This window comes from Tubulanus polymorphus, chromosome 2, assembly GCF_964204645.1.
Source record: "Tubulanus polymorphus chromosome 2, tnTubPoly1.2, whole genome shotgun sequence".
Taxonomy (NCBI): domain Eukaryota; kingdom Metazoa; phylum Nemertea; class Palaeonemertea; order Tubulaniformes; family Tubulanidae; genus Tubulanus; species Tubulanus polymorphus.
This window is the reverse complement of record NC_134026.1, coordinates 5796427-5815830: the sequence shown is the minus strand read 5'-3', so window position 1 is coordinate 5815830 and position 19404 is coordinate 5796427. Positions and strand designations below refer to the sequence as shown.

Genomic DNA, 19404 nt, shown 5'->3' with positions numbered 1-19404 from the left:
ACTCAACTACAGGTTTTCATTTTTTAACGACATTTTTCTGCAGGCTTAATGGGAAATATGCAGCTAGCATTTTCGACGTGTAAGAAGTGTGAGAAATCCGCCTAGCAGAGGGTTTAGAGGGTTTCGGGTTCAGCGCTGTCGGAAAGGAAATGATTTGAACAAAGAGTTGCCTGATAAATATGTCTGCATATTTTTGAAGCAGTCGCAATTTCGTTCTCGGCTTCCCGACACGAGGTTCAGGCGCTTTGTCGTGAGTCAGTAAAATGATTTCTCCAGGCTATTCGAGTCTTCTCTCTCGCCGTTGAAAAGATTTTCTTTTTCGAGCGCGAGGTATACCGCGCGAGAGGATTTTCATTTTAGTTTTCGTTGAAAGAAACGCGAAACGTTTTTCCCAGCTATTCGCGCTTTGAGGCGATATAGCTATTTTTTGTCATCGCGATCAGTTCGCCGAGAGTCGTCTGCTATTCGCTGGTAGAATATAGCAAGAGCAGACGAAAGCGCACCACAGCCTGTAGGAGACTGGCGAAGCGAGAGAAAGAGAGCGCAGAGAGGGATCTCGTGTGTGCCGCAGGGGACATGACAAACTGCTGTGACTAGTTCCCATTCAACTATATACCGGATCCTGTAGTGTCGTGTGATGTTTGACCCGACATTGAATGTATAACGACTGGTGTTCGCGCGCACAAAAACCATAATATACCAGACTGCCATAACTGCGACGACGCAGCCATCTCAACATGCATCAGAGGAATTCTCGGATTAGCTCGGCAATTAAATCTCATAATCCGGTACCTGGCGATTGAAGCAATCCAAGGATTAGAATATGGATTTCATATTGCACTGTTTTTCTTTGGTGTGGATTTACAATCTAGCGTTGGTGTCGGCATGGGGAGACACGGGTAGGTTCATGAAATATATTTTCTTCTTATATTTCAGAACTCGAATTGCATTGAAAAAAAAGTATATATCATTTGAAATCGATTGCTTTTCGCAAGAAGACACTTGAAAAAATACATGTTTAAATATTTTTTGACTTATTCAAAATTGAAATGTACGAAACCGTTTCATTTCTTGTAATTCTAATTAATTTGGAAGATATTTGTGCAATATTTTGGGTAATTGGTACTTATGCTATTTTATCGTGGATATTACTAATGGAATTTGAACGAAATATTTCATTTGCCACTATGTAAGAAAATATTTGCCTGTAACTGTAACAATAAAGTTTTAAATCCAGATCAACAGTTAGGAAATTGAAGTTGGCAAAAGCTTATTTAAAGCATACGAATTAAATCATAAACGAAATTTTCGAACGGAGACGAAAAGATTTTCATCTTCAAACTTTGAATCTGAATATTTTGTATTTGCTGTTTCTGGAATTATTTCTACGAATATAACGAATTGTGTATATCGTATGGTAAGGAAAATTGTAAATATTTCGTATCTTTTCTATTGACACAAGTGAGTTGCAAACATCACTTATTTCGTCACCCATCATCTACACACATATAAAATGATATCATTTAGGCCGATAATTATCTTGAAAAAACAACGCTGCATTCATATTTAGGAGGCAGAATTCTCGTAATAATCCTAGTATTTCTCGTCACCTATCATTATTACGCAAATAAAGCCATGGTATTAGCAGAAATTATTCGTGAATACGGACGGAATGTGTCGGGGAAATGTTTGCGTCGTCAATCCCAAGTATAATAAAAAAAGTATTTGGTCGGTAATAAATTCTAATGCTCGTACTTGGATACTTGCTAGCAACGTGTTACCAGTTGATACACGCCTTCGCTGCTGCGGGGTAGTTTAACCTTAGTTGACTCTTGTTAGCGGTTTGCTGTGCGAAATAATTGCCGCGACAAGTTTTCTTCGAGAGAAAATATAAAAGTTGTGCCTTCGAGCGAAGATAAGTGTATTTCTCGCCGCGATGGACGGACAAGAATAGAGATCGGTAATGGCTCGGTCAGAATTTTAGTAATCTGGTCCGAAAATGCGAGCGGCGAGTGACAAAACCTGGGAACCGTTTGAGAGAAGGACATATAGTGCCGTTCATTAGTCATGATTGCACGGTACTAATGCACGAAACTTGAAGGAACATGTAAGCCGAAATCTTTAGGCTCCAAGAAAAGTTTATGCTAGTATGAAAAATGTTTCTAGAAAAAGGTGTTTCTACTTTGCAAATCACAATACAATAGATTCTCAATGCTGCCGAAGGGCTTCTGGTTTGTGACTTCTTATTCCAAATTGACTGAATTTCCCAGCATACATTTAAAGAGTTTACAGACATCTACTGGCTGCAAAAAAACATCCCCATACGTTGACAAATTGAGCATTATATATTCCAGTTGCCAACGCTATCATATATTTTCGTTTTGTCTGATGGGACTGGGATTCCCACTGGTTAGAAAAGCGAATCGCTATTTTCGTGACTTGCGTATATTATGAGAATTCATTTTTTTTTCAAAATGAAATACTCTCGTGTCGAGGAGGAGGTGAAAGCATGAAAATACGTGAAACAGTATAAATTCAATTCACTCTAAAAAATACCTCATAGCCTTCTCTATTCCTCTTCGATTGAAACATAATTCAATGAAATGCAGTATTGAAATGTAAGGATCCAAATATAGTAAAAGGTGTCCTAACATGCGATGGTGAGAAAACATACTACGTGAAATGATATTTCATGTAATTGGCAATTCCAAAAGCATGGAGCAGCGCTCTCAAATGCGAGCAGAATGGACCCATTTTCCCTCACTATTACTATAAACTCAAATGCATATATGCGTTGAGGGTAAATTATAGGCAATAAATCACGATCTAAAGGCCTACAAGCCGTTATTATTAGCACAATAAATGCGAAAAGGTTCCTAGCATTTGATATCAAGGACACATTTACGCCGCTTATTTGCTGGTATTTCTTTCGGTAGATCATCGAACAGTCTTTTAGACTGATTCTAAATATCTTTGCATTTTTTAACAGCCGAATATTCTGTGCATCTATAATGTAATTAAGTTATAAGGTATTCATGTATAGCCTAATGAGAAAAATAACCAAAATCTTATATTCATTCCTAGAATTCTTTTGATTCTGCTCAGTGATGAACGGGACCATATTCAAAACCATATTCAACACCGAAGATTCGGTTTCACGAAGATGCGATATGAAGTCTACAAAATCTGAAAGATTTATGAGTTAAAAAGAGGTTTATCGGGCTCCGTATTTTGGATTGAATAGTTAGTGCCTAGAATTATCATGAAACCATCTTTTTTGAAAAGAACGTCCTACTCCAAATCCATTATTTGGATTTGGTTTCAAAGACGACTTAATAACTGAGTGGTTTTTGGGCGATTTTCAAAATCCAGATTCATTGACGTTAAGAATATACAAGTATCAAAATAAACCAGGTTTCATATACAAACGAATAGTTTCCCATGTAATAATGGAGCCCTATAATTCTATTGAGATATATACCCGAAAATATTTTATGCGAAGAATTCAAACGGACATAATGCCTACAAAGCATCCTTTTTATTAGAAAAGGGGGTATTCTTTAATAGGCATTTTACATACAACAGCTGTTTGATATAACAAGATTTGTTTTGAATTGAAATATTGCCCGTTGATTTGTCTATTATATAAGCGAAAAAAGAAATCTAAATTCACATACGATACGTGTTAGCGTTGACACACTAGCCGTAAATTCCTTTTGTGGTCGATTTGTAATAGTTGACAGAACGATGGAATGCAAATAATTTGTCACGAAAATAGAGAATTTTATCCTTTTTTTACAGAATATGTCGACATAAAAACACTATAAAGAAGTTGTATTCATTCGTGGCATGTTATTGCGTTCTTTAACCGCGTATAGCGTCGACTATGGTGAACCGAACTCCTGGAGGGGGCTTTGTGTCGTGGAAAGAATTTTGTCTAGGAGGGGACCCTTAGTTCAAACCGGTATTGAGAGGTTGTGTATATTGATTAAACCAGTGTGGGATATCTCCAGTCTCTATATATATATAACCAGATCGTTTTTCTTTCTAATTACTCGATTTGTATCAATATTTGTACTTGAAACTCTTTAGAAATTACCAATAGTTTCCCTTAATTAAGCAAATCATATATAGATTGGTATATGTTTCATATTTTTTCGCCATGACTGAATAGATTTGAATCTCAGTAGTGCCTTCGACAATATGTTAGTTTAAGTTCCCATAGTCGTTCTATTCTCCGATCTAAGTGCGCACCAGAATTTTGAAGGTTCCGCGCACATGCAGGTGATGAACGTTAGAACGTTAGACTCTAAAACGAATCGGTTTTGAGTCCATGATCCGACTTACACATAATCCGGACTGTCATATTATAAACCTTTTACAAAGCGTATCTTCGGTATTTTTCCCGACAACCGTTATTTTGATCGCTCAATGTTGACGTAATGATACGTGGCTGGTGTTTTGTCTTCAAGCGCGTTCATTAGTTTAATGGAATAACAAAAAATACAGCTTAGTAATGTGCAAAAAATACTTAACCATCCATTTTATAATGAATTTCTGTTTCCGAAGTAAAACACGGTCGATTTTTATGGAGTGCCTTTGGGACTGAGTCTCTTAATGAACGAATACGCTTAAAAGCATTGTATGCGAGGTCTGTACAATTTACATGTAATCAACACTCGATCACGTTTTTGTAGCCAAACCCAATGGATTCTCATTTCCTGATCGCAAGCTTTTAACAAATTACTCTCTAGCGCAGGTGTTCTTAGTTTTCAGGGTTACGTCAGTGGACATCGCGCACAGCTTTCACCGAAGTAGGAACTGAGAGCTTAGATACGTGTATTTTTTTAGCTGCAGTTACATTTAAACAATGTTGCATATAAGTTCTTTCGTGTCGCATTAGCTGCCGCTAAGACGAGGACCCTTCACGTGACAGCGGTGTCGAAGGTTTTACGCCGTCGGGAAATTTAGTTAATTGTTTGCTTTCAGATGTACTACTGTAAACGTGAAGCTGTATCGCGTCTCAAGAGTCATCAAAGACAAGGAAAATACACCTTACGTACACAGAATAGTTTTTTTTTCTGACATCGTCTGTTGCCTGAGAAACACGAAACGTGTTTGCTTTTCGCTTCAAACTATATCTTCAATGCCTAGACCTAGAAGATCATAGTCTATTTCCACGAGATTCGTAGCAATCTTGACTAGATATCTTCGCTTTCATATCATATAGATCGCAACGGAGCCGAGTGCTGGCCAGTTATTTGTGGTCATATATATACTTAATTCACACCTAATACGCAAGGGAAGATAATCAATGTCCACGGTCCATTAGTAACCTGTATTGAGGCTGAAGGTATCATCATCAGTTCCATTTACTCGTGGGGCTGACTTTCCGCGACACCTAACATTGATTAGACCATCTCGGTATGGCTTTCACGGCCAGAAATTGTACAGACGAAAGTCACGAATCCAAACACGTTCGTAAATGTTCGCCAGTGCCAAATATCGCGTGACCGGAGAAAGCAACTCATTTATTGATGGATATTTGCATGAGAAATATCAAAGTGCGAATGAGTTCTCGCGCAGCTCAAAGCACTATTTGTTGTCGGTCTTCAGCAAACGAGGAGGGAAATGCCAATGATTCCTATGGGTGCCCGTACATGTGTTAGTTATGTTGCAAGCAGGAACTGACCGCGAGGTATACTTTGAAGGTGGACATCATTCAAAAATGCAGCTCTCCGATAACTTCCGATCTGCGGCGTCTCTCGGGTGAACGATACGGTTCCTCCCCTTATCCAAAGAATAACATCTTTGAAAACCCGACAACCGCACAAAGCCTATTAGTCGTTACTTACACGGGGATCAAGCAAACATTATTCGCTCTATCCTTTTGGATTTGTTGACCGCCTGACCAAGCTCGACATGCTTAGAAATAGATTTTTCACATTACGGTTAGCCGTATCACTAGCTCAGTAATGAAATGGATGGCCGGTTTCCAATTTACTGTTAAGACCTGATTCTGTGATACGTGTTGTTGTATTTATTAACCTCCGTATATACCAATATACCAGAATCGGTCGGTATTGTCTTTAGCGATACTATTGACGAATTGTCAGTTCACCGTTCCGGTCATCGGCTTGCAATTCCAAACGGTTCTCTGATCATCAAGTATTTCCCTGTCTGGAGGACCTGGATTGGGATCACACGCATAAGTCGGTCACCCCTCTATAGATTTATTCAACGACTTATCTCCATTCCGGCCAACAACCGAAGTGGTCAATCCGATTCCCGTCACTTGCACTTCAGAATCTTTTTCGCCGTTCGCACCAAAAGTTGAAATCATCTGCGTAAGGTAAGGCGAACTCATTTCTCAAATGACTGGCAGGGATATATTATCGTCAATAGTTCTAGGAAGTTCTGGCAATTACGCTAATAGCTTCAGAGAAGATTCAACAAGAGAAATTACGAAACGTACATTTTACGATAGACGCGATGAAACTATCATAACACCTCCGGAGTCGACCTTATCCAACCGGCTGTCAACTACAATCTTGATTCGTAACAGATTTCTCCGCTATCTTGCTATTATTTTCGTCGCGCTCGGATTACAAGACTCGCGTCCTATCTAGATAAACACGAGTCTTTGCCGGTGGGGTATTAATCCAGACACCGGATAAGCATCCGGCAGTAAAGCCAGTGTCAGTAGGTACCTCGCAAAAATTAAATTAACTTTCTCAGAATTTCGATCGCGCGTGATAACGAATTTAAGAATAATTTCCCACATTGACCGTGTGGTTGTGTTATACGATCTCGTTTCATTGCGTACACATTCTCGTCATTGTAATGACATTTCGGCGGTGTTTCTCTGTAAATTCTCACGGAAGAATTTATCATTCGACGAAGGGAAACTTTATTAAACTCCGTCAGGGCTCAATGTGACCTGTCGTTGTCTTCTTCAGATGTTGTATTATTCAGAAGGTGACACATGCATGCAGCAGAACCTGCGAGAACTCTCTCTCTCTCTCGATCGCGGATCCGTTTATTGCTTTTGACATACGTCACAAATATCACTCTAAATCCGACCGATGCGTTGACTAAGAACACAAGGCCTCGACGCGTGTTTTGCAAGATTGGATTTGACGTTCTGCGAGTAATTCCACATCCATTAGTTGTTCAAAATCAAAACTAGACGGAGTTTATAATGCGAGAGCCACCAGTTTCCATCTCATTTGCTCTAACAAACATCACCTAGTCGAGTTATCTATGTTTGCAGATGTTTAAGATGTTATGAAACACATTTCCACTGTAGATTTGACTATGGACCTATAAAATCAACTAATTCCTAAATTTGGTGGTCGTTTTATTCGCAATGGTCCTAAATTCGAAAAGATTTGAAACAACCTCCGATGAAATTATGTTAACATGTTTTTTCTCTGTTTTAAGCAGAGTTATTCACCCAACGTCGTTTGTCAGAAAACTCGTTAATTTCTCCGTTGAACTTGTCTGTAACATTTATCCTTAAATCTCACCGGATTGCTCAGTTACAAGCTGAGATGCCATTACAGTAAGTAACATTAATGAAGTTTCACCAGGCAATTGTAATAAGTCATTTTTGGAGCCACCAGGGCCTCCGTGGCCGGTTCTGATTTTGTAATCACATGAGCCTGTTGTGAACAGTTTGGTTGTCTGCTAATTTACACATTTATCCGTACTCATGCATCTTGCCGTAATATGGCATTATTACGTTCTGGCAGATCTGATATGTTTAAGAGTACTCAAAACGGCAATACTGTTTGCCCAAGCCGGTATGCTGTATGTTAATGAACGAACCAGTTCGGGTGTCGTGTTAGGTGCAAATCTCTTGGCATTAGCAGGAAAGGGAAAATGAGAAAATGAGAACATAATATGTTCTCATTAACAATATTATTGTTCGTAGACAGCAGCTTGAAGTATCAGCGATTGTCATCGAGTTCCATATTGACTCACGATTAAGTCGGTGTACACCCGGAAATCACCTTCGTTTCCAATATCAAAGATTTAACGCCAAACGTTTGGGGTTTGCTAACAAACCTTCGGTCAGACTTTCGTATTCTCGTATCATTTTGTGGTCGCGTCAAACTTTCGAACAGTTTTTCTGCTGCCTGCTAGCTTTGATCAAAAGACACCTTCCCCGTATCAGGTGCCCGCCAACTTCCAATCAACGGCTTTAGTGTTCTCACTGATCGCGTTCAAAGAACTAGTTAACTCGAGCTAAATTGGTGATCAGACGCGATACACGTACGTATCGATCGTGTCCTAACAAGCCGCTTATCACGTGAATCATATTCTAGCCGTGGTCAGGAAAAACGTTGGGCGTCGCTAACAAAAAAAGCCAAAATTACTCCAATTAGATACTACCCAACTGAAACTGCCCTGTCGTTTTGTCTACAGTAATTAGCATCGAGATAGAGATTATATTGAATCTATCCCATAATCGCATTTCAACCCCATCACCGAAGTCAGCTCCAACAGATAAAGCTCTTTTGCTTTCTGCTCGTAGAAGTGGCAATCATTTCATGGCTATATTTCATCTCATCGTTCGGTGTTGTATTAGTGTTGACATAGTTGTCCAGAGGACACCTTGTGAAATTAATTCATCTCGCTTGGTTTGTAACTTCCGTGGACGACAGGCCAGACACAGCGGGACGAGAGAGGAGTGTCCGTGGAGAGACGTTCGAACATTGGATACATTTTCCACGATGTTTTCAGTATTTCAACATGCATTGTACCTGTGCGCCTTTATACCTTTCATTTTCCCATGCGGTTCAGCGTGATATGCATATTTGATGCTCTACATGGTGCGCTTGAAGTTCACCTTCGATAATTGCTCGTCGGGTCATTATTAATGACCCCTGGCAGCTGGGAAAGGGGAGGTACCCGACACACCGGTCTAGTAAACTAGTCGGTTCCTAGTAAAAAGGGTTCACCGAGCCGGAAAATGATTGGTAATCAGACATTAGCGTTTATTTAACGAACTAGTCGAAAAACCCTCTACGCGCTTCGTATGCTGCATATTGCTCTATTCCGAAATCTGATCTCCGTTCGGTACCTTTTCCGTGAATGAAGTATGACACCCTGCCTAGCTTAAAGGTACAACTTTCATATAATTGATATGAATCATGACGATGCGCGATTATATTTTTTTTCCTACTAAATATTTCGACTCCACCTCGTATCTCATCACAAAACGCTGCATTACGTGTTTATCATATGCTCGCTTACTATCGAATCCCGCAGGGTTCTTTCCATATCGTAATACGAATAGTATTAATTACCAATTTTCAATGAACATATTTTATGCCTCATTTATATTTGTCCTAAGGCGTTCGGTGATTCTAACGATTTTTCAATACGAAATCTTATATCATAAATGGACGAATTTAATGTATTTTATGTATCGAATTTTAATATGTACTCTCAAGTCTTAACGTATAACGAACGATTTTACGGACGCCCTGTATAAAATGCTTTTAACGTAATTCGTTATAGAGCGCTATTTACGGATCAGAAAATGAAACTCACTCATCTGACGCTTACGTAGATAACGTTTAAACCCTGTTTCTCCTTAACGTTTCGCGCTTCGTTACGTTCAATTTCATAACGTCAAAGATCACACGCAATATTGCTGCAACAGTAGCCACGATTCAGCGGTGGTTCAACGTTTACGTTCGATCAGCGCGCACCGACAGGATAAGCGTATGCTGTACCGAAGGAATGTTAATTTCATTGTGAAACGAACCGGAAAAGTTAACCGGAGAGCATTGTCTTTTTAAAGCATAACTGTAGATTCGAAATAGAAAACGCACCTGGCGCGACCGACCGCGAATAAGAACAGGAGAACTGTATAACGTTTTCTAACTGAAGATTTCCAACCGTTTTTCCAAAATAGCTAATGAATATTTACGATATATTCGAAGGCTTTGATTAGCGGAACGATCTATTCACTATGGACAATCTTTGTATGTACAGATTATGTGATTAATGAATTGAATTGAATTGATTTCAGTTCCACAGATGTGAATTAAGATTTGACTTTGAGTTACTTCTGATTTTAACTCAGTTTACAACTGTGCAACTGGACCTAGAGGGTTAGGTGTGTTTATGACAGCGTTTCCCTTGGTATTCGGTTCCCTGGTGACACACGACCATGATCTTGCAGAACTCTTCTATCACCAGGGTTAGGTTATTATACCGCACCGTGAACCCGCTCATGACAACCAGTGATTCGATGAAGTGTCTACTTCCAATAGTATTATCAGATTATTATCAACGCAATTCCGTACTATCGACCCGTGATTACCTCAATCCAGACGTATCCTTATCGATCTGATTACCTCCCCATTCCATAGGCAATATTCGAAAATTATATACACTCCTGTACTCGCCGGTAAAAACAATGCAACCTCCAGTTGGCTGTTGCTCGCGGACCCCTTTGAAATCCGACGGACAATTTTACACATGAGATATTTGCCGAAGATTGCTAGATGGAAATCAATGAAATATACATTCGTCGACTGAATGAATTCCATACAGAGAGTCTGCTGTATGTGGAAGTTAATTTGTTCTGGAATTAGTCTCAATATCCAGCCTGATTTGCCGTCCGTTTATCAAATAACTGTTTTATTGATACAGTCACGCATCCGAATCGCCTTTATGGCTCACGATAAAGCGCGAATTATCAACAAATATATATGTCTCCTCGGAATCATAGACTGGACCGTTTTGCAATTTTGCATCCGAGATACCGTTGAATGGAATTTCTTCGTAAACTGCGGTTTAAGATTCTAGTAAAATACCGGCAAATAGGTTTGCCGTTCCTTGAACCAACCATTCGATATCTTAACAAAGAATGTCATCATGTTTCAATTGGACATCGTCACTTTCCATGTTACTATTCAAATCTTCCCCAATCGGTTAAGTCTTCGTATTATCTACAGCTGCGGGTCGCTAGTTTCGAATTTCTTCGTAAATAATTTGCTGCATGGCCACACAATAAGTTATTAGAAATTGAGCGTTTGTTGTAAGCACGTACGCATAAAAGTAAACGCTTTAAAACATGCGCGAAGTACAAAAGACACAAATCGGCTGCGTTACAAATTATATTCAACGCTTGGAATACAAGGCAAAACAAGGGCACATGCTAATGATTTTGTAAAGTAATCCTCGATTCGATTAAATTTTCCTGTCATCCCGAGTCATACAGATAATCCTACATATCATCCTGGGGCGAAGCTCCCGTAACATGCGACTGCCGGCCCGTGATTGCTGCTTTTAAATTTAAAAGTGTCTTAAAGTTAGAATGGCAAATTACAGTTGCGTTCAAATTTTTTATACAAATGCTTAAGAAAAGTGACCATAATAAGAGTTATATCTTTCACGTGAGAATGCAAAAACATGCTACACTATTGACTAAGATATAGAAACCTGTTGGACTTTAGATGGCTAAACTAGATTTTATGAATGGATTTAATGGCTTGAATCAATTCTATCTTCATTCATATGGATGATAAAAAGGAACTCCAAAAAGCTGTGTGTCCTGGACATAGCGCTCTACGAGCATTCTTGTTATTCGTTCTCTCTTAGCTTGTGGCTGCTATATGCAGCGTCGACAACAACTACATCATGACGCAATAGCTCTTTACCCTAATTCACTGTCATATCTCACGGCTTTCTGAGCACGAATTAAGCAGACGAGAGACAGAGTTTTGTTTTTCTGTCGGCGGTGAGAGTCGAAATGGAGATCTGCGGTTGCACTTGAAATCTATGCATTAGACTGATTTATACGCTGTAAACCTATCCCCCATGTATAGGTTATACATACATTGATCGGCTACTACAGGTCATTCGCAGCGCTCCAAAAAGACGAAAATTTGATTCAGTTAGAATGAAACTGAATACACCGTTAGTCGAGTTGTCCCTGGCAGGCGAGGATACAAATCTAAAATTGTTATACACTAAGTCCTAGAGCTTCGTATACATAATGATGGATCGATGTCCCCCGGATTTGATTTATTGAGCTCTGGAAAGACGGATTGAATTTCGAAATTGACACGGATGTCATAACATGTCTCTAAACTTTAGACGTTATATCGAGGGAAAGCCTGATATAATTTCACTTGTTCTTAACTCGAAAATTATCATCGTAATGAATAAACAAATTGTATTCACTCTAAGCTACCGACGTCCGTTCTAAATAAGCGTATTGTATTTGTATATACGGCGTCGGGTCATGAGGCCGATACTGGATCTGAAGGTCCGAATTTTGAGCAGGGATCATTTCTGCTTAACCTCTTCGAGTTTGATGGGTATGGCCGACAGGCAGTTTTTGGTTTCCGAACCTGTTGCAGTTCATCCTAATATTCCCTGGCGCTGTAGTTGTTTTCGTACCACTCTCTGAGAGCAGTTATCCAATTAATCCTACCTACACAGTAGGTTTTCCTATAAACGGTAAGCCTTTGAAGTACGGACTCGTTCTCTCGTTGTCGAGTCGCTCAAGCCTTTCGTTTTGCATCCAACTGATTTAACAGCCATTAATCGTTTGTTTGTCAGTTTTGGCTTGGAGCAGCATCTCGAGGGAAACCTTTTAAAGTAATCGGTTTATTTAGCCATTATTAAGAACCTCACCTTTATGAATGAATCGGTTCCGGTGTGAGGATTTTTTTTGTCTCATAAATGGCAACAAAAACATGTATAGATGTAATGTATCACGTTTTTTTTACCTGCGGGGATAGGCAGTCGGAAAAATTTTACCAAACGTATCGCAAGGTTGAAACGAATCGAAAATAACGCGCGCACAACACGTTTTTTCTCAAATAACAGCTTGTAAAGCCACGACCAGTATATAAACAAAATGCTTATATACAAGACGGAATAAACTAAACTAAAAAAACATCTTAAAGATGGTCTAAAATTGCGATGAATATTTTCCTTTGATTTTACGTGTCATATTACAAAGCCGAATTTACAACACTGAAGACACAATTTACACGTGGAATGTTTTATTCAATTTTTGTGTAGAGTATGTTATACACATTTTTTAAATTTTCCCAGTGGCATTTCACGAAGTGGAAGCTTTAGAAGATTCGATTTACATGTGAATAGTTACGAAGCTTTTCATATATAGTGTATGATTTTTTTAAAATCATTTTAGCAAGCTAGAAGCAACAAAACAAACGTATGAAATAAAAAGGATTTACCAAACTTTACATTTAACCATACTTCCCGTGTATTTTTCAGACAAAGCGTTTTATCTGCAGAAGGATATGCAAGGTGTCGACTTCGCAACGACAGTCCAGACCGTTACAACCGGTGATACTGCCGTGTTATCGTGCAGTTTTGACGCCTTACCTCGACAGTACATGCTTATGTACGGCTATGATAGCGTTTGGGTGAGTACTCCATATGGTCTTTAGTTCTTCCGGGGCAATGATGTGATTTTTATGGAATATGTGTGGTATATGTTAAATAGTCGATGATTAAGCTTGAAACAGAAATACATGAAACAAAAATACATACATGTATCTTTTATGAAACTTATAATTGTATCCCGGAATTGTATGTATCCTTATGTATGTTTTTTCTTTCTTTTCTTCTATTTCGTTTAACTTTGTTGCTCCTTGGGAGTGCTGTATGTACGAACAAATTTGAATTGAATGTCCATGACTGGAAAAATCTCTTCGTTTTATCCCAATCACAAGGTGTAGACCTTGGCTGTGGGCTATGCCTCCAAGTGATGCACCAGGGAACACATTAAGTATAATCACAAGTAATCTATTCCACCACTGTTCATACGTTACTTGGCATTTGATACCCAAATTGCACGCATATCGTAGGGTTTGTTAGATAAAACCACGTCCTGCACAAGACGTCGGTGGATATGTGAAGTCCACCGGGGACAGTACGTAACTCCATTACGAAATTGCAACCCGTCAAAACCGTTGAAAGCTGGTGGAATGACGTCCATACCCCAGCTGCAGTCGCAATTACGGACATAAATAATTCATAAAACAAGAAACGCTCAGGCGGCGTCTTAGTAAATATGTGCGAATTCCGCCAATACGTGTAAACTATTTCATAAACTGGCGTTTTTCCTCGTATCCGAATAAATATCATTCTCAAGACGAACATAATATCCGAATCGTGCATGACAAATAACATTTTTTTCTTGGAACCGACAAAATACATGATGTTAACTATACATAACCTTGTCTTTGCCAAACACAATGATAATAGTCAATACAATTCCAAGAGATGATTTATTCAGTCAGTTAACGATACCGACACCAAAGATGGCGAATAATTTATGTAGGCTATAAGCCTCTTTATGTATTCTATGGTCATTTGATTCACTATGATCAATTTGGTATTTTCAAATTTGATTAAAGAACTCTAGTTTTTTTTTAAATTAGCCAAATTTTCTGACTTGGTTGGAACTTGGTTCAAAAGCTTTTTATCACTCTTCGTATCCTCAAACCTTTTTCATACAGTTGGCCACCATGGTCCAGTTCCACAGTTCCGAGTTATGATTTAACTCTGAGTTAAATCATCGAAAATGAACTAACTTTAACTCAGAGTTAACTCTAACTCACAACTGTGGAACTGGGTCCAGTGTTCACAGAAGAAAAAAGTTACATTTCCAATCTCTTTAAATCGCCTGTAACATTTCTCTGTTTTCAGTTGGAGTGGGTGAAAGTTCTCGACGATGGTCGTGGTAAACTCCTGGCAGTAGGTAACAAACTGAAGACGGATGATAAAAGATATCAAGTGATACGCGTACCTCATCACCGGGCATTATCCATACTGGTTATCAGACACGCAAGACCTCGAGACAGCGGCAGGTACCGATGTCATCTCAGTTTGGCCACCATTAGACATAAATACTTCGATCTCAAAGTATCTTGTAAGTATATATGACTTGTATCTTGACGCTATGGTTCAAGTCATTAGGCGTACGTTGTATGGTAAAACTCCGCAAAAAATCCGTACCATTCGAGAGGACCATTTCTTCCTTTAACAGCCACTTCTGAAAGTAACAAGTTGTCTCATTATTTTCTAGTCCTTCCCATCCTTGTAGCCCCGTGTATAGAATGGTTTTCTAGTTCAAATACTCAATACACATAGCAGGCTCGACGACGACACTTTCAAATGCAAAAATTCGCAATGAAAGAAGATAACGAAACCTCATGATTGATTAACGAAGTATTATCGATGTCACAATAACTGTTTCCCACAGCAATCATTGGACAGAAAGAGATGATCGTAGAATAGAACGGCGCTTAGCGACGATTGATAGCGAGCCCTGTGCTATGCTGCTCGTCGGCGTGATATTGGAATCCCAACGTACAGATTATCCATGATAACCCATTGATGTTCATCTAAAATCGTTAAAAGAATTTTCGTTGGAATGTTACGTTTCGGGTTTTTTTTCTCCAGCTCCCTCGCTGAGTATCATACACAATAAAACACGGATTGTACTGAAAGAAAAGGACAATCTGAATATTTACTGTAACGCAACCGGACTTCCAAAACCGATAGTTCACTGGACTAGAAAACTACCCAGAGGACAATCGTACTTTCCGAACGGGCAATATATCATTTGGGTAAAGTATCCGTTTGAATTTTATCTTGCAAACTTGCCGGAAGCTTAGGAGTGTATCTGGAAATTCGGTCTCCGTATTTTTTCAGGGAGATCGAATATATCTCGAGGGTTTACGTCAAGAAGACAGCGGAAAATACACGTGTCACGTGGATAACTTTGTCTCCAAACGACGGCAAATCGAGTTTCACGTCGTCATATCCGGTAATTGAGCAGACTGTGAGAGCTTCAGATTATACCAAAAATTTGTAAAGACTAATCTTAATGAACTTATGATTATACTGATGATAATATTGAGATTTTAAGTTTTGATAGGCCTAGATAGTCGTTTTATTCATTATTCCAATGATTTTATTGGTATTCTTTCCAATTCTAAAGCGCTTAATATTGAGGTGGGCTTGCATAAGTTTCTGAAGAGTTTCAGTCAGATGAAAGGGTTTTTACACCTATAGATAAATTAAGAGAAGAAAATTAACAAATCGAAATCAAAATGGCTACCACATATCCAGAATTCACTTGTTGCATACTTCTGTAAAACGTTTTTTTATGATTTTGAAAATATTTTCAGATTCTCCGAAATATCTCGAGGTCTTCCAGAACGGAATAAACGTCGGCTATCTAAAGACAGGTCCATGGTGGCCCACACCCGACTATGATCTACCGTTTACACTGATGTGTCTGACAAAATCCAAATCCCCGGCCAGAATCATTTGGTTTAAGAACGGGCACGCTATCGACCCTAAGAAACACGGAGGGATGGTACGCATTTTTATTTGTCATTTTGCCGAACATAGTCATTTCTTCTATGTTCGGTACCACATCTACATGGATTCCAAAACCCGTAACGATATTATTTTTTGATAAGTTAAAAGGGGCAGAAATACTTAACAGTGGAGGTCCCAAACTGGGGAAAATCGCGTCATAGGTAACAGTCCAAGGAGAATTCAATTACTTACTCGTTGGCGATAAGCTCTTCTTAGTCGGGGAGTGCCTGTGTTTCGTGACATCCCTTACCGGGTCAACCTTTCATTCGTCAGTTTCCCCGTTCCTCGACAGAGCCACCATACATTTTGCATCAAAGAATGTATCGTGCAATGTTTACATCTAATTTTTGGAAGAATCGTTTAATCGTCGGCTTTAAGCCGTTCGATGAAATTGAACCTGGCATAGATAATCCTCTGTGGTATTGCCATGGCAAATAATCTATGCTCGGCAGATGTATCTTTGTGATAGTCACGTAAATACACCTCTCGTGGTGAAAATAACTTCGTTTAATTGAACGAAGCATCGGGAGACATATTATGAAAACGCATTCACGTCAGTTGAGAATTCTTAATTAATGTTCAGACTTTAATGTTTAGAACTTCGTACGCTTTGGGTCTGTATGCTGCACGCATTTCTGATATGATTTTTTTGGAGGAATGGATGTTACGTAAAACATTAATCCCAAAAAGCGTTCGTTCAAAATTAAGCGTTCCACCATTCTGACAATATACGCTTGTAAAAAGTAAATCCTACTGATGTTTTAATAAGACGCTTAACTGATAATATCGCAAAGTTTAGCTCCGCCGTTTGAAGTCTGAAAGTTTTACGGTTAGAGATATTAATCGCGATTCTATTTCTCTCTATTCCTCTGCAGGAAATAAAAACGAAAAAAGGTCGCTACAACCAGTTCCAGTCGGAGTTATATATCAGGCGCTTTAAGAACTTTGATCTTGGTAAATACACTTGTCGCGCAAGCACTATGGCTGGAAGTCTCAAATATACCTTTAAACTGGATAGTAAGTATCAATAACTGTTCGCACAGAACACTTAATACGAGTGGGAAAATAGCTCAGTAAAATAAAACGAAGTACGTTCGTGTTTTGTTCTTAACGAAATACACATAATCAATCGCACATCGATTACGTTCTGCAAAAAAAAAGCAAGCACGTATAATAAACATACTTACAACAGTGTTCCAGGGCCCAGTTTTATAAACAGGTATTAACTCTAACCCAGGCTCAATTCATTTTCAATTGAGTTAAACCCGGGTTAAAGTTGACTCTACTCTATAAAACCAGTCCACCAGTTTTTTTTTCGGTGTTGGCTATGGGTTTTTCATTTTTAAATTCTTGAAATTCATGAACGATTGATTATCTTACAGAGCTGAAAGGTTGGCCACCGGCGGGTCTAATAAAGGACACCCCAACTTTTCCAACCGACGACGAGGATTCCGCAGCTAGCGGCAGCGGAGACGACGAGCCTGCCGGAAGCGGCTCCGGCAGCGGGCCAGATAGCGACGAGGACAACGGTAAAACGAAATTCGATTCGAAGGGTCGAATAAAAATCATCAAAGCCACCGACGCTGCAAAATCATCGAGTACCGCAGACGAAAGTAACGAAACGGAAAAAGATTCGAAAAAGAAAGGTCCGGCGAAGGGGCCGAAAAAATCGATAAACGACGTGGAGGCACCGTCAAAAACAAGCGTTAAACACAAAAACCGACATCACCATGATTCTAACAATAAATTCAAACATAAATCACGCAAAAAAAACAAAGAAACATTTCGCGAGAACGCGGGGTCGACACCGCCACCGCAGGTGACTACCATACGAGAGTGGGGCCGCGTAGACCAGCGCCATAGCAACGCTATTCCCGAAGACAGATCGGAGAAGTATCTGTTGAACATTACCGAAACTAACGAAACCGAACTGATGCTTCAAGATGGACAAGCCGCGTCATCGGGCGACGGTAGCGGGCATCGTTCAGATACGGATGATTCGGAGAAGGAGGACGGCGAGGATGACGATGCTAATTCGGAGCAGAGCGGGTACGGACCGGCCGCTGGTAAGAAAAAAGACAAAACCGTTACGAAGAAAGCGTCGAAAGTGAATAAGAATAAGAAGAGAAGAGACGATATCTATTTCAAACGTACAATTTGAATGTCTTGTAAATGTTGTTGTAAATTGTTGCTGCGAAATCTAACTGGACTCAATACCTGAATTTATGTATGTATCTGTACATATATAAGTGTAATATTACGATTTATGTACGTTCTTTGTTGATATGATGTGTAATTAAAGTGATATAACGTATATAGTTTGAATATAATAATCGCGATTCAAAATGAAAGCTGTTTCAATGGCCGTTCCGATAGGAGCGAAATAGGGACAACAACTATGTCTCCAGAATATATTCCATCAGAATTTGTTCTTCGTTTTATCCGTATTCATTGGTGTGATTTGATCCGAATTCAAAAGGTGGCGCATGGGTCGATAGTATTGCTAGCCGTAAGATTTTCAACCAAACGAAACGAAATTGATATATATTCATTCGTAACATTCGTGACATACGTTGGAACTTATTTAAAGCTTCGAAATTCATTCATTTTGATTATATGAATTTCAAGGTATCATTCAATTAGAAATGATCGTTACCCTCTGGTGTCATTTTGATGGATAAACTTTCAGATTGTGTGGCTTTAATTTTTTCAAAGATTGCACCTTTATTTTATGCGGGCTTAAATTCCGAATACATCGGCGCAAAAAATTGAATCGAGATGAAAAAATGTGGATGTGCTTAAACTGAATGGTTAATATATTGTGATGAAAAATATATTAAAGAATGGACACCAAATTTTGTAACACCAATTAATAAATTCCTATGTAAATAGAAATTGTCCAATGTAAACTTCGTATAGAATAAATTGTTTATGTATTGTTCCAACCAACAAATATGACTTAGTTTGATTTATATAACGTCTACAGCTTTCGATATATCATCATTT

The 19404-nt window shown here is 39.0% G+C and overlaps 1 protein-coding gene across 1 annotated transcript; it reads left to right on the top strand.

Annotated features, from left to right (window-relative positions):
• The first annotated feature begins 561 nt into the window (after positions 1–561).
• Positions 562–19297, top strand: LOC141899830 (uncharacterized). The gene is made up of 8 exons (XM_074786389.1): positions 562–899; positions 13276–13427; positions 14716–14938; positions 15472–15638; positions 15724–15838; positions 16203–16393; positions 17274–17415; positions 17781–19297. The coding sequence occupies exons 1-8, from the start codon at positions 824–826 to the stop codon at positions 18557–18559; spliced, it is 1845 nt and encodes a 614-aa protein (XP_074642490.1). The 5' UTR covers positions 562–823; the 3' UTR covers positions 18560–19297.
• Positions 19298–19404: the final 107 nt, after the last annotated feature.